The sequence below is a fragment of the Macaca nemestrina genome, chromosome 20 (assembly GCF_043159975.1).
Source record: "Macaca nemestrina isolate mMacNem1 chromosome 20, mMacNem.hap1, whole genome shotgun sequence".
In the NCBI taxonomy this organism is placed as follows: domain Eukaryota; kingdom Metazoa; phylum Chordata; class Mammalia; order Primates; family Cercopithecidae; genus Macaca; species Macaca nemestrina.
The window spans coordinates 42,539,104-42,563,591 of record NC_092144.1 but is presented as its reverse complement, the minus strand read 5'-3'; the positions used below and the strand labels follow the sequence as shown (position 1 = coordinate 42,563,591).

The following is a 24,488-nucleotide window of genomic DNA, read 5'->3' as shown; positions in this document are numbered from 1 at the left end:
CATCCCCTTATCATAGAGCCACTCTGAGTTGGGGCTCCTCTCACTTGTACCCCAGAGCATCCAGTTGACATCTCCATTTTGGAGCCCCACGCTTTCTGTGCATGCCTCACTATGGTATGTGTCGCTCTTCATGGTCATTTCTGGTTTTTGTTTGTTTTGTTTTGTTAGAGACACAGCCTTGCTCGATCACCCAGGCTGGAGTGCAATGGCACAATCTCAGCCCACTGCAACCTCTGCCTCCTGGGTTCAAACGATCCTCCCACCTCAGCCTCCCAAGTAGCTGGGACTACAGGTTCGCACCACCACACCCAGCTGATTTTTGTATTTTTAGTAAAGACAGGGGTTTCACCATGTTGGCCAGGCTGGTCTCAAACTCCTGACCTCAGGTGATCCGCCCACCTCAGCCTCCCAAAGTACTGGGATTACAGGCGTGAGCCACCGCGCCCGGCCCTGCACAGTAACTTCTGCTGTTCTTGGACACTCCCACCTCGGGGTTTTTGCATCAGCTGTTCCTTCTGCTTGGACTGCCCTTCTTCTTCAAGATCCCCACTTAGGCAGTCCTTTCTGTGCTCAGCTCAAACACCTCCTTCTGCGGGAAGCTCTCCCTGCCCGTGCCGTGTGGATGGGTCCCCCGCATCTGTCACCATCATGTCACCCTGTTGTGGTTTCTCCATTTCACTCCTCACTGTCGGTGGTGTGTTTGCTGGCTTCCTGTCTGTCCTTCATCAGCCCACGGAGGCATCTAGACCTGTGTCGCCCATGGCTGTGTCCCCAGCACCCAGCACTGAGCACGGGAAGGACTCAGGAGGGAAGTTCAGATCCTCAATCTCATACTGGCCACATGTACCTTCAAGGAGAGCTTCCGGTAGCCTTCTGCTACGTCCCAAATAGCCACAGTCCTATCAAATCCTCCAGAAATGAGAAAAGAGCCTGCAGCAGAAAATGAAAGGGTGGAGATGGGGGTCATATTTCTAAGCCAAGTGAGCCCAAAGCCAGCTGAAGATGCCTTGGCAACGTGCCACCTCAGCCTATTCTGATGACACTGAAACCCCTTCCTGGGGTGGCTCCATCACCCCAAGCCAATTACAGCTGATTCTCATCATTCACGGTAGTTATGTTCTATGACAGGGGTCCCCAACCCCTGGGCCACAGACTGGTACCAATCCGTGGCCTGTTGGGAGCTGGGCCACACAGCAGACAGTGAGCAGTGGGCAAGCGAGCCAAAGCTTCATCTGTATTTACAGCCGCTCCCCATCGCTCATATTACCATCTGAGCTCTGCCTCTGGTCAGATCAGCTGCAGCATTCGATTCTCACAGGAGCATGAACCGTATTGTGAACTGCACATGCGAGGGATCTAGGCTGTGCACTCTTTATGAGAATCTAATGCCTGACGAATCTGTCACTGTCTCCCATCAGCCCCGGATGGGACCATCTCGTTCCAGGAAAACAAGCTGAGGGCTCCCACTGATTCTACATGATGGTGACTTGTAGTTCACTGTATATTACAATGTAATAATAATAAAAATAATGGGCACAATAAATGAAATACACTTGGATCATCCTGAAACCATCCCCCACACCTCCCGTTTATGGAAAAGTTGTTTTCCATGAAACCGGTCCCTGGCCCCAAAAAGGTTGGCGGCCTCTGTAGTTTTTGCAGACACTAAATTAGCAAATACTGAGCCATCACTCGTAGGGGAAATACAGGGTCAGTTTCCTGTGAGCCTCTGGTCACATTCTCATCAGTTGATCAGTACGTAACCTTGTTTTATGTGTGTTTCTGTTTAAAGACACCTTATTGCATATATACTGTTGATTTGTTTACATTGAACTCACAGCCAACAGCTATAACTCATGCATGAATGGATGCATGCATTTTCCCCATCATAGCGCTCTTGCACTTAGGAACAGTAAACAGCACTTCCGCACTGTGGTTAGGGATCATTTTATTTATTTATTTATTATTTATTTATTTATTTATTTATTTATTTATGTTTAGAGACAAGGTCTTGCTCTGTCACCCAAGCTAGAGTGCAGTGGTGCAATCCTAGCTCATAGCAGCTTCAAACTCCTGGTCTCAAGCGATCCTCCCACTTCAGTTCCCCAGTAGCTGGGACTACAAGCAGGTGCCAGCATACCTAGCTAAATTTTTTTTTTTTTTTTTGGTAGAGATGGGGTCTCACTATGTTGCCCAGGCTGATCTCGAACTCCTGGGCTCAAGCAATATTCCCGCCTCAGCCTCCCCAGCACTGAAATTCAAGCTGTGAGCCACCACGCATGGCCAAGGGAGCCATTTTACACAGGAAAATCACCAAAAGAAAGCCTGGGTGTGGTGGCTCATGTCTGTAATCCCAGCACTTTGGGAGGTGGAGGCAGGCAGATCACATGAGGACAGGAGTTCAAGACCAGCCTAGCCAACATGGTGAAACCCCATCTCTACTAAAAACACAAAAATTAGCCAGGCATGGTAGTGTGCACCTGTAATCCCAGCTTCTTGGAAGGCTGAGACAGGAGAATCACTTGAACCCAGGAGGCGGGGGTTGCAGTGAGCCAAGATCGCGCAACTGCACTCCAGCCTGGGCAACAGAGGGAGCAAAACAAACAAACAAACAATCAAACGGTGGCACTAAATAGAACACATAAAGGACATTTTACCACGTGGGAGGTGAAACAAGAAGGCAGAGTGTTGCCTTGTCCAACCTCAGCTGGGAGGTGACTTAGATTTTTTGCTGCTTTTCACATCTGTGAGTGACCTCGAAAGTGCCATGAATGTTGACTTTAAGTTTCCAAATAGATATCAGCAAGAAGGTGAATTCACAAATACAGAATCTGGAATAATAATGATTGACTGCATGTGATTCTTTTTTTTTTTTTTTTTGAGACAGAGTCTCACTCCGTCACACAGGTTGGAGTACAGGAGCGCAGTGGCATGATTTTGGCTCAACTGCATGTGATTCTGAACCCCGTAAAGCCAAGGACAGAAGCTGGCAGGGCGTCTCACAGTGGGACTTAGACAAGGGGTGCTGCTGAAGAGGGAAAGTTGCCCAGAAACACCCTAGCGCTTCTCAAGCCAGGCCCCAATGGCATGTGTGCCAGCTGAGGCCCCCAGACACACAGAGCTTCTCACCAGGATAGGGGAGCATACGTTTGGCTCCTGAGTGTCAAGAGCACCCACTTTCCTCCCTGGAGCTGGCTAGCCGCGGTGGCTTCCTGTCACTGCCCCCATTCACATCTATGTCCCTTTATCTGGCAACAGCTCCCCAATTTCCTGTGGGGAAACACTCCTTGCCTACTCTTAGTCCCTCTGCATCAGGGGGTTCTGACCCCAAACCCTAGCTCTGCAGGTGGGCAAGTCACCCAGACCTGGCCAATCAGAGGCTGTCATTGCCCCCTAAGTGATTCGTTAAGAGATAGACGTGTGTCTCAAGCTGAGCCAATGGGAGTCTTCCCTGGGACTTGTTCTGCCACCATCAGACAAAGGGTCTCTTTCTCCAGGACTGCCAGGGGCCAGAACCAGGCTGAGCTGGACCACTAGAGGTCCTCTTTACCTCTTTTATTTTATATATATACACACAAACACATATATATATTAAAATATATAAAATAAAATTATATATAATTATATATGATAAAAATATATATATATAATTATATATATACTTTTTTTTTTTTGAGACAGAGTCTCTGTCACCCAGGCTGGAGTGCAGTGGTGCTATCTTTGCTCACTGCAGCCTCCGCCTCCCGGATTCAAGTGATTCTCCTGCCTCAGTCTTCTGAGTAGCTGGGATTATAGGCACCCACCACCACACCTGGCTAATTTTTGTATTTTTTAGTAGAGATGGGGTTTCACCATGTTGGCCAGGCTGATCTTGAACTCCTGACCTCAGGTGATCCGCCCACCTCAGCCTCCCAAAGTGCTGGGATTACAGGCGCGAGCCATTGTGCCTGGCCTTTTTTTTTTTTTTTTTTTAAAGACACAGGGTCTCACTCTGTTGCCCAGGCTGGAGTACAGTAGCACAGTCACAGCTCACTGCAGTCTCAAACTCCTGGGCTCAAGTGATCCTCCCACCTCAGCCTCTTGAAGAGCTGAGACTACAGGTGTGCACCACCACACTCAGCTAATTTTTTAGTGTTTTTGTAGAGACAGGGTCTTGCTATGTTGCCCAGGCTGGTCTTGAACTCCTGGCTTCAAGCAATCCTCCCACCTCGGCCTCCCAAAGCATTGGGATTACAGGCATGAGCCACCACATCTGGCCATCTTTGCCTCCTTGCGGGTAAAGGCTGATACACAGGGAAGCTAGGTTGAGAGACAGAGTGGAAGAGTTGGGTTCCCAGCAGCATTGACTCTCTTGTCCCATCGATGCCTGAAGTCAGACCTGCTCTTGGAGTTTTCCATTACAGGATTAATCAATTTCTTTGGTTGCATAAGCCACATTGAGCTGAGTTTCTACCACTGTAAACTGGTGCCTGTGGTCTTCCCTCTTGGCTTTTTTGTTCTCGTGGGGAAGAATCCGCCCTCCCCGTCAGCATCATTGGAAATCGCTTCTCCATTTGAACGGAACATGGAGAACGCTGCCCAGCACTCCCACAGGAATGGAGGCCTTCTGTGTGTTAATTACTCACTGTCTCTGGCAAAGTGACAGGAACTGACAGAACCTTCGTGGCCCTGCATCAGGGTCACACAGGCTCCACGGTTTCGAAACTCCCCTGTGTGGACGTTCCATATTTTTAAGTTTTTATCCCAGGAGCTTGTACACAGGAAATGGCCACTGAAGGTAAAACAGCAGTTTGAGATTGCATTGGAATGTGCCCTGAAACACAGATGGTGAGGTGCACACATTAGTGCTTTGCTCCTGGAGAACCTGAAGACATACCTAAGTGGGGGTCAGTCAGCATCTCCTATGAGCTCATGTTCATCTTGCCTTTGATCACTGCCTACCGTGGTCCAGATGTGAATTGCTCAGCCTGTCACACTGTTCCAGCTTTTCTCAACCGCACCAATTTTTAGAAAAATAAAATAATAGAGACAGTGTTTCGCTATGTTACCCAGGCTGCTCTCAAAACTCCTGGGCTCCAGTGATCCACCTGCCTTGGCCTCCCAAAGTTGTACTGTGATTACAGGCGTGAGCCACGGCACCTGGCCAGCCACACCAAGGTGGACATTTTGTGCTGGGTCACTGAGTTGTGGGGGCCGTCCTATGTTCTGTAGGAGGTGGAGCAGCATCCCTGTCCTCACTAGATGCCAGGAATCCCCACACCCAGTTGTGACCACAAAAGACGTGTCCAGACATTGTCAAATGTCCACTGGGGCACAAATTGCCTTTTTTTTTTTTTTTTTTTTTTTTTTTGAGGCAGAGTCTTCACTCTGTCGCCCAGGCTGGAGCGCAGTGGCCTGATCTCAGCTCACTGCAAGCTCCGCCTCCCAGGTTCGCGCCATTCTCCTGCCTCAGCCTCCCGAGTAGCTGGGACTACAGGCGCCCGCCACCACTTCCGGCTAATTTTTTGTATTTTAGTAGAGACGGGGTTTCACCGTGTTAGCCAGGATGGTCTCGATCTCCTGACCTCGTGATCCGCCCGCCTCGGCCTCCCAAAGTGCAGGGATTACAGGCGTGAGCCACCGCACCCGGCCTTGCCCTCATTTGAGAAGATTCTGCAGTATTCCCTTGGCACTGGAGGGAAAAGCAGCTGGTGTCAGGAGCGGTTGATTGTCAGGCAGCTTTTGGGACTTGGTGCTGGATCGTGCTTACACAGAGGCTCTCTCCTGCTCCCCATCTTTCCCCCCACAGTGTCAGGCGCGGTCTCCCCCTGTTCCACCCCTCTCTTCCTTACTCCTCTGCTTCTCCACCCCAACTATTCACTCTCCCTTTTTCTTGCTCGTATCCTCATTTGTCTTCAGTGCTATTCAAGTATATTTCAGTGTTGTATATTTAATTAATACAATTTTGGGTTATTCGGCTGGGTGCGGTGGCTCATGCCTGTAATCCCATCACTTTGGGAGGCCTAGGTGGAAGGATTGCTTGAGCCCAGGATTTTGACACCAACCTGGGCTACATAGCAAGACCTCATCTCTACAAAAAATATGAAAATTAGCTGGGCATGGTAGCACGTTCCGGTAGTCCCAGCTACTCTGGAGGCTGAGGAAGGAGAATCACTTGAACCCAGGAGGTGGAGGTTGCAGTGAGCCAAGATTGTGCCATTGCAATCCAGCCTGGGCAACAGAGCAAGACTCTATCTCAGAAAAAACAAAAAAACAAAAAAAAACATGGGATTATTCATTCCCATTTTTAAGCATCTTCCTTTTCAGAAAAATAATAATAATAAAAAGCCTATCTGTATTTTGCCACTTTTTGTTTGTAACCCTCAATGTCTTTCTCCTGTGATTCACACCTCCTCTTGTAAGCAGAGTTTTCTCTGAGTTCTGAGTAACCCGGATCATAAAATCAATCATTTGAGTGGAAGAAAAGGTTGAGCGAAATGATTTTCTACAGCTCAGGTCAGAGTTTTGGAACCCATTTTGGTTCTTTGAAATGCACAAACTAAGCAAGGCCAAAGGAGAAGAAATGTCAACTTCGCAGGGGCATCCAGGATAAACCTCACCAATTCCCAGTGCCTGGTGAGGTAAGAACCATGCTGGCATATCATGGAGGTTGACTGCAAGCTCTGCCAGAAGCCAGACACTGTCACTGAGGTTTAAACCAGAGGTATACCCAAAGGGATTATAAATCATTCTACTATAAAGACACATGCACACATGTGTTTATTGCAGCACTATTCACAATAGCAAAGACTTGGTATCAACCCAAATGCCCATCAGTGATAGACTGGATAAAGAAAATGTGGTATATACACACCATGGAATACTATGCAGCCATAAAAAGGAACGAGATCATGTCTTTTGCAGGGACATCATTCTCAGCAGACTAACACAGGAACAGAAGACCAAACACCACATATTCTCATTCATAAGTGGGAGTTGAACAGTGAGAACACGTGGACACAGGGAGGGGAACATCACACACTGAGGCCTGCCAGGAGGTCGGGGGCAAAGGGAGGGAGAGCATTAGGACAAATACCTAACACATGTGGGGCTTAAAACCTAGATGACGGGTTGACAGGTGCAGCAAACCACCATGGCGCAAACCACCATGGCACAAACCCGCACATTCTGCACATGTATCCCAGAGCTTAAAGTAAAAAAAAAAAAAAAAAGACATAGCAATTTTTAAATAAATAGGCCGGGCGTGGTGGCTCACACCTGTAATCTCAGCACTTTGGGAGGCCGAGGCAGGCAGATCACCTGAGGTCAGGAGTTCGAGACCAGCATGGCCAACATGGTGACACCCCATCTCTACTAAAAATACAAAAATAGCCGGGCGCGGTGGCTCAAGCCTGTAATCCCAGCACTTTGGGAGGCCGAGACGGGCGGATCATGAGGTCAGGAGATCGAGACCATCCTGGCTAACATGGTGAAACCCCGTCTCTACTAAAAAATACAAAAAAAACTAGCCGGGCGAAGTGGCGGGCGCCTGTAGTCCCAGCTACTCGGGAGGCTGAGGCAGGAGAATGGCGTGAACCCGAGAGGAGGAGCTTGCAGTGAGCCGAGATCCAGCCACTGCACTCCAGCCTGGGTGACAGAGCAAGACTCTGTCTCAAAATAAATAAATAAATAAATAATAATAATAATAAGCTGGGCCTGGTGGTGGGCGCCTGTGATCTCAGCTACTCGGGTGGCTGAGGCAAGAGAATCGCTTGAACCCGTGGTCTATCAAGAGATGGAGGCTGCAGTGAGCCGAGATCGTGCCATTGCACTCCAGTCTGGGAGACAAGAGTGAGACTTCATCTCAAAAATAAAATAAAATAAAATAAAATAAAATAAAATAAATAAATAAACCAGAGGTATCTCTATGGACTCTCATCTCACATAAATCCCACTTCTCACAGAAGGCCATTTCACCTGTACAGAAGTTTGGTGAAAATGGCTATGCTGCACGTACAATTCTGGACAAGACGGAGTCAACTTCATAAGTGATTTTTTTAAATGGCTGAAATTTTACCAAATTTGGCAAAATATATAAACTTACAGATTCAAGAATCTGAGTAAAACCCAACAAGATAAATCCAAAGAAATCTACACCCAGACACATAATTACACGTCTGAAAACTAACGACAACAAAAATACCTTGAGAGCAGCAAGAGAGAAATGACTTTTTACCTATAGGAGAAAAACAATATGAATGAGAGTGTAAATGAAAACCACAGTGTGGCCAGGCACAGTGGCTCACACCTGTCATCCCAGCACTTTGGGAGGCCGAGGCAGGCGGATCACAAGGTCAGGAGTTTAAGACCAGCCTGGCCAATACGGTGAAACCCTGTCTCTACTAAAAATACAAAAATTAGCTGGGCATGGGGGCGGGCGCCTATAGTCCCAGCTACTCAGGAGGCTGAGGCAGGAGAACTGCTTGAACCCGGGAGGCAGAGGTTGCAGTGAGCCGAGATTGCACCACTGCAAATGTTATAACTGGTCTTGCTAGAGGATTTACAAAATTCATAGTCTCAGTCAGGCTATATCATTTTCAGTTCTCAGTGCAAAATTAATAAGCAAGGTCCCCATTCCTGAAAAAGCTAAGCACAGTATTACCATATGATCCAACAATTCCACTCCTGGGTATACAGAGTAAAGAATTAAAAACAGGCCAGGTGCAGTGGCTCACACCTGTCATCCCAGAACTTTGGAAGGCCAAAGTGAGAGAATCACTTGAGTTGAAAAGTTCAGGACTAGCTTGGGAGACATCATGAGACCCTGTCTCTACAAAAAAACCCACAAAACTTAAAAATTAGCCAGGTACGGTGGTGTGCACCCACAGTCTCAGCTACTCAGGAAGTTGAGGCAAGAGGATCACTTGAGCCCGTGAATCCGAGGCTCCAGTAAGCTATGATCACACCACTGCACTCCAGCCTGGGCAACAGGGCAAGACCCTGTCTCAAAAGAAATGAAATAAAATGAAAAGAATTGAAAGCAGGAACTCAAAGTTACATGTACATGTGTTCACAGCAGCATTATTCCCAATAACTAAAAGGCAGAAACAGCCTAAGAGTTCATCAACAGATGAACAGATAAACAAAATATGGTGTGTACACCTATAATGAAGTACTATTCAGTCATCAAAAGGAATGAAGTTCTTAATCCCAGCACTGTGGGAGGCCGAGGCCAGGAGTTTGAGACCAGCCTGGTCAACACGGTGAAACCCCGTCTTTACTAAAAATACAGAAATTAGCCAGGCGTGGTGGTGGGCGCCTGTAATCCCAGCTACTCAGGAGGCTGAAGCAGGAAAATCACTTGAACCCGGGAGGCGGAGGTTGCAGTGAGCCGAGATGGCACCACTGCACTCCAGCCTGGGCGACACAGAGAGACTAAGTCTCAAAGGAAAAAAAAAAAAAAAAAACAGGAATGAAGTTCTGATGTTCCGATGCAGGCTACGACACAGATGAACCTTGAGGACATTAGTTTAAGTGAAATAACCCCATCGCAAGAGGACAAATAATGTATGATTCTACTTATATGAAATACCCAGAATAGGCAAATTCATAGAGACAGAAAGTAGAATAAACATTACCCAGGGCTGGGGGCATGGGCAATGGGGAGTTATTGCTTAACGGGTAAGAGCTTCTGTCTGAGATGATGAAATCATTTTGGAAATAAATAGTGGTGATGGTTGCACAACACTGTGAATGTAATGAATGCCAGAGAATTGCACACTTACAAATGGTTAAAATGTCATGTTTTATGTTGTGTGTATATATATATATATATATATTTTTTTTTTTTTTTTTTTTTGAGACAAGAGTCTCACTCTGTCACCTAGGCTGGAGTGCAGTGGCACAATCTTGGCTCACTGCAACCTCCTCCTCCTAGGTTCAAGCGATTCTCTTGCCTCAGCCACTGCACCCGGCCCAAAATTTTTTTAAATGATAATGTAGTATCTCCAAAATGACTTAATTCATTTTATTTATTTATTTATTTATTTTATTTTTTGAGAAGGAGTCTTGCTCTGTTACCCAGGCTAGAGTGCAGTGGTGCTATTTCAGCTCACTGCAACCTCTGATTTCCGGGTTCACGCCATTCTCCTGCCTGAGCCTCCCGAGTAGCTGGGACTACAGGCGCCCACTACCTCACCCGGCTAATTTTTTATATTTTTAGTAGAGATGGGGTTTCACCGTGTTAGCCAGGAGGGTCTCGATCTCCTGATCTCGTGATCCTCCCACCTAGGCCTCCCAAAGTGCTGGGATTACAGGCGTGAGCCACCATGCCTGGCCTATTTATTTTTTTTAGACAGGGTCTTACTTCATTGTCCAGGCTGGGGTGAACTGGTGCAATCATAGCTCACAGCAGCCTCAAACTCCGGGGCTCAAGCAATCCTCCAGCCTCAGCCTCATGAGTAGCTGGGACTACAGGTGTGTGACACCACACCCAGCTAATTTTTAAATTTTTTGCAGAGATGAGGTCTCATGACATTGCCCAGGCTGGTGTTGAACTCCTGGCCTGAAGTGATCCTCCCACTTTGGCCTCCCAAAGCTCTGGGATTACAGCCATGAGCCACACACCCAACCAGACCTTCCCATTTTACAGGAGATGCTGGAACTTCACATTTTGTGGGCTTCTCTGCACAATGGTTTCCACTAGTGGCTCACATTGAAACAAATGCATCTGAGGCCCAGCCAAGCCCACAGGCTGCAGCTGATGGCTCCCTCCCACCTGCCTGTCCCCAACCTCCTCGGAGCACCCATGACCAAGCTACAGACGTGTCCACATGGATGCTGGCTTGTGTGGAATCCAAGAGGGCATGAATGGGGATGCCCCACCCAAACTCCGTTCTGATCTCCTGGGGTCCAACTCACTTGGTGATGGTAAGCAGCGTGGCCTGGGATGTAACGTCCCAGATCTTGATGCACCTGTCCAATGAGACAGAAGCCACCCTCTGGCTGTCGGGGTCAAAGCAGCATGACGTGATGGTCCTTGTGTGATGATCTGCGGAACACAGAAGAAAGGGACTCGAGAGCACGCCTTCCACATGCTGGGCTGGAGGACTCCCACCACTTCCCCAGCCAGCAACAAGATGACAAAACACAATTCCAGTTTTCATCAGGAGCTACACACCTGCACAAATATTCCTGAGTGACTACTATGTCCCAGGCTTTGAACCGGGAGCACACGTGGCCTGTTCCCTGCCCCTGCAGAGCTCCCAGTCTGATGGAGGGGACACCCCGGAGCAGGCAATGACCTGCCACATGCCACGGGTCATGAGATGAGTGCACGGACCACCAAGGCCCAGACAACAGAAGCCTGGCCACCCTGAGGGGTCCAGGAAGGGCCCGAAAAGGCGGCGAGGGAAGCAGAAATGGAAGAGCACTCTAGAAAGAAGGCACGGTGCTTGCAAAGGCCTGGGCTGGATCACAGAGCAGTGTGGGGCAAAGCAGGAGTCTGAAGCGTGGTGGGGGCATAGTGTCAGGTGGGCTATTAGAGGCTACTAGGGAGGCTGTGGGGCAGTGTACGTGGCATAATGCCATGTCGTTAAAAAGAAACACAAAGCACATACGAGAAGCAGTGTTGTGTGTGCAAATGTGTACGCACAGGGACACACACAGGGTTCAGCAAGGCCACCCAGCAGCGTATGGTTCATAACAGTTGCCTCTGGGGAGGAGACAGGACAGACACAGCAGCCTTTTGCTTTTTTCTTTATATAATGAATGATTTCTTTTTTATTTTTGAGACAGAGTTTTGCTCTGTCACCTGGGCTGGAGCGCAGTGGTGCAATCTCAGTTCACTGCAACCTCCGCCTCCTGGGTTCCAACAATTCAACCTCAGCCTCCTGAGTAACTGGGATTACAGGCGCCCACCACCATGCCCAGCTAATTTTTGTATTTTTAGTAGAGATGGGGTTTCACCATGTTGGTCAGGCTGGTATTGAACTTTTGAGCTCAGGTGATCCACCCGCCTTGGCCTCCCAAAGTGCTGGGATTACAGGTGTGAGCCACCGCGCCCAGCCCATAATGAATGTCTTTACAATGAGTACACATTTTTTTAACTTTAATTTTAAGATAATTGTGAACTCACATGGAGGTGTAAGGAAAAACAGAGAGATCAGCCATATCCTTCACCCAGCAGCCCCTATAGCAGTAATTGTCATATGACAATTACTATTCCTATATTTTAAAAATATAGGGTGCAGTGGCTCATGCCCACTCGAGGCCAGGAGTTTGACATCAGCCTGGGCCACGTAGCGAGGCCCCGTCTCTACAAAAAGAAAAAGAAAAAAAAAAAAACCCAGGTAAAAATGTCAAGAAAGCTGAGCCTCCATTCAATAAAAGATTAGGCTTCAATGACCACATGAGGTTGGAGTCAAACATTGTGTCATTTGTTAAAAGCACAAGACTGAATGAATGGAAAAGCATTAACTGAAGAGGATCAGTTTTGGGGTGTTTTTTGGGTTGTTTTTTGGTTTTTGGTTTGAGATGGAGTCTCACTCTGTCTCCCAGGCTAGAGTCCAGTGGCTCAATCTCAGCTCATTACATCGTCCACCTCCGGGCTCAAGTGATCCTCCCACTTCAGCCTCCCAAGCAGCTGGGACTACAGGTGCACGCCATCACACCTGGCTAATTTTTGTACTGTTTTTGGTAGGGACAAGGTTTCATCCTGTTGCCCAGGCTGGTCTCAAACTCCTAGGCTCAAGCAACCTCTCAAAGTGCTGGGATTACAGGTGTAATCCCAGCCACCGCACCTAGCCTAGTGTCCCAGCTTTAATGATGTGCTTCATACCATTACAGTTTCACCAAATAAAGCAATGGAAGGTCACTGTCTGTCAGTGACAAGTGGCTATTCCTATGGCAGACTGAAGAGTCAGGGAGCCCGCACACCCTCACCTTTGATGACAGAAACGGTCGTGATATTCTCAGCGTCCATTATGCAGATTCCATGATCCACGTCGAAGCCTGAGACCACGTATTTACCATCAGGAGAAAACTTACAGGAGACGATGAAGGTATCATACCTGACCTTCCACTGAAATGAGCCAACAGTCAAAGGTTGTTTTAAGCCAGGTGTGGTGCGTCGCACCTGTAAACCCAGTGCTGGAAGATCGCTTGAGACCAGGAGCCTGAGACCAGCCTGGGCAACATGCAAGATCTCCATCTCTACAAAAGTAAATCATTAGCCAGGCATGGTTGTGCTCGCCTGTAGTCCCAGCTACTTGGGAGGCTGTGGCAGGAGGATCATCTGAGTTTGAAGCTGCAGTGAGCTACGATGACACCACTGCACTCCAGCCTGGGTGACAGAGTTGCAAGATCCTGTCTCTAAAAATCGTCATCATCATCATAAAATAAAAACTTGGCTTATCTTGTCTTTCTAAAAATGTTTACAATGAATATAAACTGAACTTTGCACTAACAAGAAAGGTTTTTTTTTTTTTTTTTTGAAACGGAGTCTCACTCTGTGGCCCAGGCTGGAGTGCAGTGGCCGGATCTCAGCTCACTGCAAGCTCCGCCTCCCGGGTTTACACCATTCTCCTGCCTCAGCCTCCCGAGTAGCTGGGACTACGGGCGCCCGCCACCTCATCCAGCTAGTTTTTTGGGTTTTTTTTTTTTTTTGTATTTTTTAGTAGAGACGGGGTTTCACCATGTTAGCCAGGATGGTCTCAATCTCCTGACCTCGTGATCCGCCCGTCTCGGCCTCCCAAAGTGCTGGGATTACAGGCTTGAGCCACCGCGCCCGGCCGAAAGGTTGTTTTTTTAAGGAAAGGAAGGAGGAAGGGAGAGGAAAGGCCTGCAGGAGCTGAGCGGGAGGGACCGCAGGGGTGAGGCAGGAGACCCCGAGGAGGCCCCTGAGCAGGGCTGAGGCTGCCTGGGGCAGGTGCAGGGCCAAGTGAGAGTCTTGGGCCTGTGGGATGGATGGAGAGCGGCCCCCTCCAAGATATAAAGAGAACAGACTGGTAAGGGCCAGAACCCTGGTTCTTGGGGGCACATGGCCTTTGTCCCATGGCCTCAGCCCCACTTCCTCTCTAATCAAATCCAAACATCTTACCGGGGAGCCTGGAATACCAGCCCCCACCCCTCACCCCCCATTCTGGCTTCTTTCTGTGTATCCAAACGCGTCCCATCTTTCAAGCAAAAGCCTTGGTTCCGTCTGCCTCCTCCAGGAGTCTTCCTCCCCCAGTGCCCAGCCTCTCACCCTCCAGACTTTTTGCAAGCAATGGCTGTTGTGGGGTGCAGTTCACATCTGTACCTTCCATCCCCAGGAACACGCTTCCTTCCTAGAAGAATGGAGTTCTATCACCTCCCCCTACCGGGGGTCCAACCCAAAGCTGACTGAGATTTGGTCAAGCTGCAACGCGCCCACTGGGCAGGCATACGTACCAGCAGCTTGCCTGTCTCCAGGTCCCAGGCCCTCACAGTCTTATCGTAGGATGCGGCAATGACTCTGGAAATAAGATGATGAACATTGTTTCTTTTTTTTTTTTTTTTTTTTTTTTGAGACAGGGTCTCCTTCTGTTGCCCAGGCTGGAGTGCAGTGCAGTGGTGCAATCCTGGCTCACTGCAACCTCCGCCTCCCAGGTTCAAACGACCCTCCTGCCTCAGCCTCCTGAGTAGCTGACATTACAGGCGCCCACCACCATGCCCAGCTAATTTTTGTATTTTTAGTAGAAACAGGGTTTTGCCATGTTGGCCAGGCTGGTCTCACACTCCTGACCTCAAGTGATCCACCTGCCTCGGCCTCCCAAAGTGCTAGTATCATAGGCGTGAGCCACCGTGCCTGGCCAAACATTGCTTCTAAACAACAGAGACAGTTAGGTCTGTGGTCCTTTCCATCCTCACCTCCCCTCCTTTCCTTTCCTTTTTTGAGACAGGATGTCACTCTGTCATCTAGGCTGCAGTCCAGTGGGGCAATCCTAGCTCACTGCCACCTTGAGCTTCTGGGCTCAAGTGATCCTCCTACCTCAGCCTCCTGAGTAGCTGGGACTGTGAGCACTCACCATCATGCCTGGCTTTTTTTTGTTTTTTTTTTTTTTAAAGAGACAGAGTCTCACTATGTTGCCCAGGCTAGTCTCTCCTGGCCTCAAGCGATCCTCCCACCTCAGCCTCCCGAAGCACTGGAATTATAAGAATGAGCCACCATGTCTGGCCTGCCTGTGACTTCTATGAAGACTTTTTTCATTTTTCTAATTTAGGACCAAGATTATAAATAATACAATCATCTTTAAAAGACTGCTCCATCACTCACCCTAGGGACCATTCTGTTCTCATTGAAACTAGAGAGAACCAGCCAAGCAAGGTGGCTCATGTCTGTAATCCCAACATTTTGGGAGGCTGAGGCAGGCAGAACACCTGAGGTCAGGAGTTCAAGACCAGCCTGGCCAACATGGTGAAACCCCATCTCTACTAAAAATACAAAAATTAGCCAGGCGTGGTGGTGCGCACCTGTAATCCCAGCTACTCGGGAGGCTGAGGCATGAAAATATCTTGAACCAGGAGGCGGAGGTTACAGTGAGCCGAGATCACACCACTGCAGTCCAGCGTGAGCAGGAGAGGCTCCATCAAAAAAAAAAAGGAAAGAAGGAAGGAAGGAAGGAAGGAACGAAGGAACGAAGGAAGGAACGAAGGAAGGAAATATAACGTAACACACAAGGAACCACAGCACCATCATCCCCCATACTCTTCAGCCACCCACACATGCTCCTTTATATCAAGGGCTTTCAAAGTATCATTTCTTCTGTTTTCCTCTTCTTCTTCTTTTTTTTTTTTAAGACGGAGTTTCACTTGTCGCCCAGGCTGGAGTGCAACGGCATGACCTCGGCTCACCACAAACTCCACCTTCCAGGTTCAAGCGATTCTCCTGCCTCAGCCTGCTGAGTAGCTGGGATTACAGGCATGCCCCACCATGCCCGGCTAATTTTTTGTTTTTAGTAGAGACGGGGTTTCTCCATGTTGGTCCGGCTAGCCTTGAACTCCCGACCTCAGGTGATCCGACCGCCTCGGCCTCCCAGCTGTTTTCCTCTTCTAAAGGGGTCTCTGCACCCACAAGGATCAATCACTTTCCTCTCTGCTCACATGTCTGTCTTTTCACAGGAATATAGTTTAAGAGACTACTTATTTTGTTCTGAAATGTTTTCTTGTACAAAAAAACATAAATGTATCCTTGTCTTCTTACATGGCATGTTTCTGTGGCAAAGTTTGTCCTCTGTATAAGACAAATTCCCATGTGGGCATGGTGACTCATGCCTGTAATCCCAGCACTTTGGGAGGCTGAGGTGGGTGGATCACCTGAGGTCAAGAGTTCGAGAACACCCTGGACAACATGGTGAAACCTCTCTCTACTAAAAATACAAAAATTAGCCAGGTGTGGTGGTGTGCACCTGTAGTCCCAGGTACTCAGGAAGCTGAGGCAGGAGAATCACTCGAACCCGGGAGTTGGAGGTTGCAGTGAGCCAAGATCGTACCACTATACTCCAGCCTGGGCAACAGAGCAGGACTCCATCTCAAAAAAAAAAAAAAAAAAAAAAAGATAAATTCCCATGAAACTTACATTTTCATACCAGTTTTCTGCTAACTATTTTATAGCTGCTGTTCAGGGTTAAAGTAAATCCATTTTAAAACAAATTCCTAGTAAGGGTGGTGGCTTATACCTATAATCACTGTATTTGGGAGGCCAAGACAGGAGGATTGTTTGAGCTCCGGAGTTGGAGGCTGCAGTGAGCTGTGATTACATCACCACACTACAGCCCGGGTGACAAAGCAAGACCCTATCTCAAAACCAAAAGAGGCCGAGCACAGTGGCTCACGCCCGTAATCCCAGCACTTTGAGGCGCCAAGGCAGGATTGTTTGAGCCTAGGAGTTTGAGACTAGCCTGGGCAACATGGCAAAACCCATCTCTACAAAAATACAAAAATTAGCCAGGTGTGGTGGTGCACACTTGTAATCCCAGCTACTCAGGGGGCTGAGGCAAGAGGATCACTGAGCCCAGGAGTCCATGGCTGCAGTGAACCATGTTTGCATCACTGCACTCCAGCCTGGGCAACATAGCAGAATCCTGTCTAAATAAAAAATTAAAATTAAAAAACGCCAGGTGTGGTGGCTCATACCTGTAATGCCAACACTTTGGGAGGCCAATGCAGGAGGAGAATCGCTTGAGGCCACAGGTTTGAGACCAGCTTAGGCCACATGGTAAGACGCCATGTCTATTACTTAAAACAAAAACAAAAATGTCACAGGCATGCCTATCTACGGCCTGCCTGCTCGCCCTCCCTCTTCCCCGTGTAAGACGAGGCAAAGATCACCTGCTGCTGTCGGCTGTGATGCTGCACTCTACAACAGGAGCCTTGGGCCTGTGCTCAAAATTGCGAACCACGGAACCATCCACCGCATCCTCAAATCAATGGGAGAGAGAGGAGAAGAGAGTGGTCACTGCCCTGTTTGCTGAAGTCATAAATCGAGGTCAACATTGGCCCTTAGCTTATCTCTGGTAGCAAAATCTGAGAACTCCACGGTCCTGGGACTCTCACTCAGCTCCGAAAGAGGAAAGGACTTTGCAACATGTCCCCTGAGCGGGAAGGACACCCTTGCCATTCTTGGCATCCATGGGAAATTACCCCGCAATTCCACAGACACCAGGTGGAAACTGGCCATGCTGGGGGCAGAGTTGCAAACGGATAGTGTTTGCCTTTCCTACCGGCCAAAAAGGCTTTGCAGAATCTAGCAGTGTTTTCCGGGCCGGGCGCAGTAGCTCACGCCTGTAATCCCAGCACTTTGGGAGGCCGAGGTGGGTGGATCACTTGAGATCAGGAGTTCGAGACCAGCCTGGCCAACATGGTGAAACCCCATCTCTACTAAAAATGCAAAAATTAGCTGGGTGTGGTGGCGCACGCCTGTAGTCCCAGTTACTGGTGAAGCTGAGGCAAGAGAATCGCTTGAACCCAGAAGATGGAGGTTTCAGTGAGCTAAGATCGTGCCACTTCATTCCAGCCTGGGCGACAGAGTGAGACTCCGTCTCAAAAAAAAAAAAAAGAAAAGAAAAGAAAAGAAAATGATCGTCTTGGGGTGTGGGATCGAGGCCCATGCACGCACTCTGGGCGGGCCGGGGCCAGCTCAGGGCAGCGCCAGAATGGATCAGGGTCCAGGGGGCTGTGCAGCTTTAGACTCGACAGTGACACCACGTGGCCAAGAGCAGGAACAGCCACTGTGCACAGATAGGCCCACTCCCTCCACACTGGGCATTTGGAAGCAGGACCCCACGCTGTGGACCCAGACAATTTAAAGGGCAAATACTGGTTAGACTTCAAATGAATGAGGGAAAGGGGGTCTAATAAATAGTTGGAAAATAAAGGAGATGTGACAATATTTGGCGTCTAAGTTTATGGTGAGTACATATTCAGTATTTCGGTACAGTCCCAATTTCATAAATGTATGTGGATGTGCGTGGACAGGAAAAAAATACCTATGCCAACATTTTCACAGCCGTTAACTCTGGGGTCAATGGAAAGATGAGTTTTTTCTTTCTTGTGTTTTCATGTGTTTCCTGTAATAAAATCATATTACCTTTGTAATAATATGAGAAAAACTACCAAACTTTTTTTTTTTTTTTTTGAGACAGGGTTTGCTCTATCACCCAGGCTGGAGTGCAGTGGCAAGAACACGGCTCACTGCACCCCTTGGCCTCCTGGGCCAAAGCCATCCTCCCATCTCAGCCTCCCAAGTCACTAGGACCACAGGCACACGCCACTGCACCCGGCTAATTTTTTGTTTTTGGTAGAAACGAGGTCTCACTATATTGCCCAAGCTGGTCTCAAACTCCTTGGCTCAAGCGATCCTCTTGCCTCAACATCCAAAAGTGCTGCAATTACAGGCATGAGTCACTGTGATCAGCATTTTTATTGTTTTGTTTTGTTGTTTTGTTTTGTTTTTGACACTGGATCTCACTCTGTTACCCAGGCTTCAGTGCAGAGTTGCAATTATGGCTCACTGCAGGCACCACCTCCTGGGCTCAAGCAATCCTCCCAGCTCAACTTCCGGAGTAGCTAGGACGACAGAAGTGCACCACCATGCCTGCCTAATTTTTTATTTTGTATTTTGTAGAGATGAGGGTCTTGCTATGTTGCCCAGGCTGGTCTCAAACTCTTGGCCTCAAGCAACCCTCTCGCCTCAGCCTCCCAAAGCACTGGGATTACAGACGTGGGCCATTGCACTCAGCTTTCTGGGAGCCTTAAACCCTTTCTTAATCCTCTGGGGTGACTGAGAGGCCCCGGGGCAAGGGAGCCTCTCCCCTTGTCATTGCCCAGGGGATGGGATGGTAACTTACCACCTGTACAGTCCACCTTGTATCTTCCAATTCCCCCACATGATTCCCCCTCCCACCACCACCCCACCTTTTTTTTTTTATTTTTTTTTTTTTTTGGTATTTTTAGTAGAGAAGGGGTTTCACCATGTTGGCCACGCTGGTCTCGAACTACTGACCTTGTGATCCACCCGCCTGGGCCTCCCAAAGTGCTGGGAATACAGGCATGAGCCACTACGCCCGGCCCTTCTTTCCCCTTTTGAGTTGGCGAAAGGACTCCCCGGGGCTGCTGTCTGTGTTGGTCAAAGGGCTCTTTTCTCCATGAAGGGAAAGATGCCTGTTTTCACCTTGGTTGTTTTCCCAAGATTAGAGACCCTAATCTTGGAGAGACCCTCGGTCCCCACAGCAGCCTCCTTGTTCTCGTTCCCTGCCCGTTCCATGCCGCATCCACAATGCGGGCACTGCCACCTCTGCCACCTCGTATGCCCTCCTTCCCATAAGCCGTCCTTCTCCACGTCCCAGGAAGCACATCCAAGTGTTCCCCACCCACACCATGGACCACTCCCAGCCCTCCTCCCTCCACCACCTTCTCCAGGCAGCCCCCATCCCTGTGCTCCCTCCCTCTGCCCTCCTACCTCTCTTCTGAGCCCCTACCTTTGCTGGTCCCATTGGCTGCCACTCCAGGGACCTGTCTCCTCCCCTGGCTCTCTCCTCTCATCTTCGTCCCCTCCTGCTGGCTCCTTAAGACCCTCAGTTGTGGCTCCCACCATGCGCTCCATGTCCCTCCGTAGGGGGTGAACCCATAACCCTACATAGTCACCTCCTCTTGTCACAGTATCTTGGCCAAAATCTCCGCTGGCCTCCCCTCTCTGCCTCATCCACTGACCCCATTTCCAGTCCCTGCCCCCAGTAACACCTCAAATCCAAATACCTTTAAATCTTTTAAAAGCCCCTTTTCCTCTAGGTGCGGTGGCTCACGCCTGTAATCCCAGCACTTTGGGAGGCCAAGGCAGGCAGATCACCTGAGGTCAGGAGTTTGAGACAAGCCTGGCCAACATGGTGAAACCCCATCTCTACTAAAAATACAAAAATTAGCCGGGCGTGGTGGTGGGTGCCTGTAATCCCAGCTACTTGGGAGGCTGAGGCAGGAGAATCGCTTGAACTCAGGAGGCGGAGGTTGCAGTGAGCCGAGACCATGCCATTGCACTCCAGCCTGGGCCACAAGAGTAAAACGCTGTCTCAAACAAAAACAAAAACAATAAAAACCCTTTTTCCCTAATTGGAGATTACTGTGAATAACTTGGAAAGTCCATAAATGTACAGAGAAGCTGGGGAAAATATTCTTAATCCTATGTCCCATCTCCCTCTAATATATTGCCGCCTTTTTTCTGGTCATTTAAAAATAAGTTTGGGGCTGGGTTGTGGTAGCTCATGCTGTATCCCAGTGTTTTGGGAGGCCAAGGAGGAAGGATGGCTTGAGGCCAGGAGCTCAAGACCAGCCCAGGCAACAGAGGGAGATCCCCTCTATACAAAAAATGATAATATTAGCAGGACATGGCAGCCCATGCCTGTGGTCCCAGATACTCAGGAGGCTGAGGTGGGAGGATCACTTGAGCCCAGGAGGTCGAGGCTGCAGTGAGCCATAATTGCACCGCTGCACTTTAGCCTGGGCAACAGACTGAGATCCTACGTCAAAAAAAAAAAAAAAAAAAAAGTGCTCCCACACCTGTAATCCCAGCACTTTTGGAGGCTGAGGCAGGAGGGTCGCTTGAACCAAGGAGTTTGAGACCAGCCTGGGCAATGTAGTGAGACCCTGTCTCTACCTAAAACAAAAAAATTAGCCAGGCGTGGTGGTGTGTGCCTGTGGTCCCAGCGACTTGGGAGGCTGAGATGGGAGGATGCCTTTAGCAAAGGAGGTAAAAGGCTCAGTGAGCCGTGTTCTTGCCACTGCACTCCAGCCTGGGTGATAGAGCAATACCCTGTCTCAAAAAAAGAAAAAAAAAATGCAAGTTTGGTAGTTTTTCTCATATTATTACAAAAGTAATATGATTTTATTACAGGAAACACATGAAAACACAAGAAAGAAAAATAATCGTCCTTCCATGACCCCAGAGCTAACAGCTGTGACTATGTTGGCATGTTTGTCTTTTTTTTTTTTTTTTTTTTTTTTTTGAGATGGGGTCTCTCTGTCTCCCAGGCTGGAGTGCAGTGGTACAATCTTGGGTCACTGCAACCTCTGCCTCCCAGGTTCAAGCAATTCTCCTGTCTCAGCCTCCAGAGTAGCTGGGACTACAGGCGCCCGCCACCACACCCGGCTATTTTTAGTAGAGACGGGGTTTCACCATATTGGTCAGGCTGGTCTTGAACTCCTGACCTCAGGTGATTCGCTCACCTCAGCCTCCCAAAGTGCTGGGATTACAGGCGTGAGCCACCACGCCCAGCCAGCATGCGTCTGTTCTTGTCCACACAAGTCCGCATACATTTATGAAACTGGGACCTTGGTGGCCCATGCCTGAAATTCCAGCACTTTGGGAGGCTGAGGCAGGAGGATTGCTTGAGGGCAAGAGTTGGAGACTAGCCTGGGCAATGTAGCAAGACCCTCATCTCTACAATATAAAATATAAAAAATTAGCTAGGTGTGGTGGTGCACTCCTGCAGTCCCAGCTACTCGGGGTGTTGAGATGGGAGGATTGCTTGAGTCCAGGAGGTTGAGGCTGCAGTGAGCCATAATTGCATCACTGCACTCCAGCCTGGGTGACAGAGAAAGACTCTGTCTCTAAAACAAAACAAACAAAAAATGCCTCTAGTGTCATCCTGTGGGGTGTGGGGGTGAGGCGCCCAGAGAAATCAGTAGTTTTTCTAATAAGATCTTGAGGCTTTGGGCTCTGTGGGCCAGGTGTCCATAGGGACAGCTACAGAGGGCAGGAGTGGAGGTGAGTTGAGCCCCGGGGCAGCCCCTTCACACAACTGGTCCTGTGCAGCACGGGCAGACCCAAGGAGGCCCAGGAGGTCATGCAACCCCCCGGGGTCACACAGCTAAACGTGGGGTCCACCACAAACCCTCCTGCCCAGTTGGCATGGCCTTGGCACAGATTGTACCTTGTGGCTGTGTGTGTGTGTGTGTGTGTGTGTGTGTATGCGTATTTTCTTCCATTTCCATTTCACAAAAGAACAAGTATGACGATATAGGCCAATGGTCTTAAATTCATTAAAAAAAAAAAAAAAAAGACAACAGTGGGGATTGACTGATAATATCTCCAAAAAATCCTCTGTTTCAAACCCTTAAATCCTTTTGCCTGTACTGCCCTAAGAACCACTCAACTGCTGTCTTTATTTCGGATCTCCGTGTAGTGTCTGTCCCCCTAGCAGGAAGTACCACGGAAAGCACTCCTTCAAGGTCGTCTGTAGGGTGAGGGGCTATCCTCTTCCCCGTTACCCAAACCAGAACCCAGGAACCAGCCCCAGCTCCCTCCACTCCTGTCCCTGAAGCCAGATGCTGCAAAACTCAGAACGGAGCATCCTCTCCCGTGAGCCCCAGCCAGCCACACAGCCTTCTGTGGCCCGGCCCCATGGCCACTGCCTTCCCCCAGCCCTGCTCCTCCCCAGCCCTCCTGAGCGACCGGCACTGCCCGGGCCTGCTGGCCATGCCCTGCAGTCCCCTGGAGGGCTCCAGGAGCCACCTCTGCCAACCTCATGTGAACATCACAGCCCCATCCCCGGTGCCCCTGCCTCCGCACCTTGGGGTGCTGATCTGAACCCAGGCCTACCTCTTCCAACCACCCCTCATGAACAGGTCCCAGGCCTGGACACCTTTCTGTCCTCTGTGACCACACAGACCTGGCCATCCAGTCTCTGTGGATGGAACTCAGTTTTCCAGATGAGAAGGAGACTCAGAGAGATGACATCCTAGGCCCCAAACACAGCCAGGACTTTCGTTCTCTGACAGGTGTGTGGGGTGGCCGGGCGCCGTGGCTCACGCCTGTAATCCCAACAATTTGGAAGGCCGAAGCAGGCGGATCACTTAAGGCTAGGAGTTTGAGACCATCTTGGCCAATACAGTGAAACACTGTCTCTACTAAAAAAAAAATTAGCTGGGCATGGTGGCATGCCTCTGTATTCCCAGCTACTAGGAAGGCTGAGGCAGGAGAATCACTTGAACCCAGAGGCGAAAATTGTAGTGAACCGAGATTGCACCACTATACTCCAGCCTGGGCGACAGAGCAAGACTCTGTCTCAAAAAAAAAAAAAAAAAAAAAAAAAGAAAGAAAAGAAAAAGAAAAAGAAAAAAAGGTGTGGGGGCCAGGCACGGTGGCTCACACCTGTCATCCCTGCACTTTGGGAGGCCGAGGTAGGTGGATCATCTGAAGTCAGGATTTCAAGACCAGCCTGGCTAACATGGTTAAACTCTGTTTCTACTAAAAATATAAAATTAGCCAGGAGTGGTGGTACACACCTGTAGTCCTAGCTACTCAGGAAGCTGAGGCAGGACAATCACTTGAACCCGGGAGGCGGAGGTTGTAGTGAACTGAGATCACGCCATGACACTCCAGCCTGGGCGACAAGAACGAAACTCGGTCTCAAAAAAAAAAAAAAAAAAAAAAAAAAAGGCCTGGCGCCGTGGTTCACGCCTGTAATCCCAGCACTTTGGGAGGCTGAGGTGGGTGGATCACCTGAGGTCAGGAGTTCAAGACCAGCCTGACCAACATGGTGAAACCCGATCTCTACTAAAAAAAAAAAAAAATTAGCTGGGTGTGGTGGCATATGCCTGTAATCCCAGCTACTGTAATCCCAGCTACTTGGGAGGCTGAGGCAGGAGAATGGCTTGAACCCAGTAGGCAGAGGTTGCAGTGAGCCGAGATCACACCAATGCACTCCAGCCTGGGCAACAAGATCAAAACCCCGTCTCAAAACAAAAAAGTGTGGCGCTCTCAGTCCAGAGGTCTCCATCCCATTCCCACTGTTTCCAGGCCCACAAGCTGGCAGCAGCCACCTTAACTTCATCCAGGCTGGGCTCTCACCTTCCCCTCCTTCTGGCACTTTGCTCAGAAGACCTGCAAACCAGGACCCACAAGTGCCTGCGAGTTTAGTGCTGAGGAACTCGACATGGGAGGTGCCTAAGCTTAAGAAAGGTTTTCGCTCCGGGAGCACCTGCCAGTGGGCCACCTA

General features: G+C 49.2%; 1 protein-coding gene across 3 annotated transcripts in view; it reads right to left on the bottom strand.

Moving 5' to 3' along the window:
• Nucleotides 1-24,488, bottom strand: part of LOC105495653 (WD repeat domain 88) — a 44,859-nt gene that overhangs the window by 14,829 nt on the left and 5,542 nt on the right. For 2 of the 3 annotated variants that reach the window (XM_071085990.1, XM_071085989.1), the window contains exons 3-9: nt 17,329-17,417; nt 17,134-17,235; nt 14,410-14,473; nt 12,922-13,060; nt 10,900-11,029; nt 4,626-4,813; nt 848-930 (exon numbers count right to left, since the gene is read on the bottom strand). In XM_071085990.1, coding sequence (XP_070942091.1) covers nt 848-930; nt 4,626-4,813; nt 10,900-11,029; nt 12,922-13,060; nt 14,410-14,473; nt 17,134-17,235; nt 17,329-17,417 — 795 coding nt within the window. The remainder of the gene's footprint in view (nt 1-847; nt 931-4,625; nt 4,814-10,899; nt 11,030-12,921; nt 13,061-14,409; nt 14,474-17,133; nt 17,236-17,328; nt 17,418-24,488) is intronic. The other variant, XM_071085991.1, reaches the window with a different exon arrangement.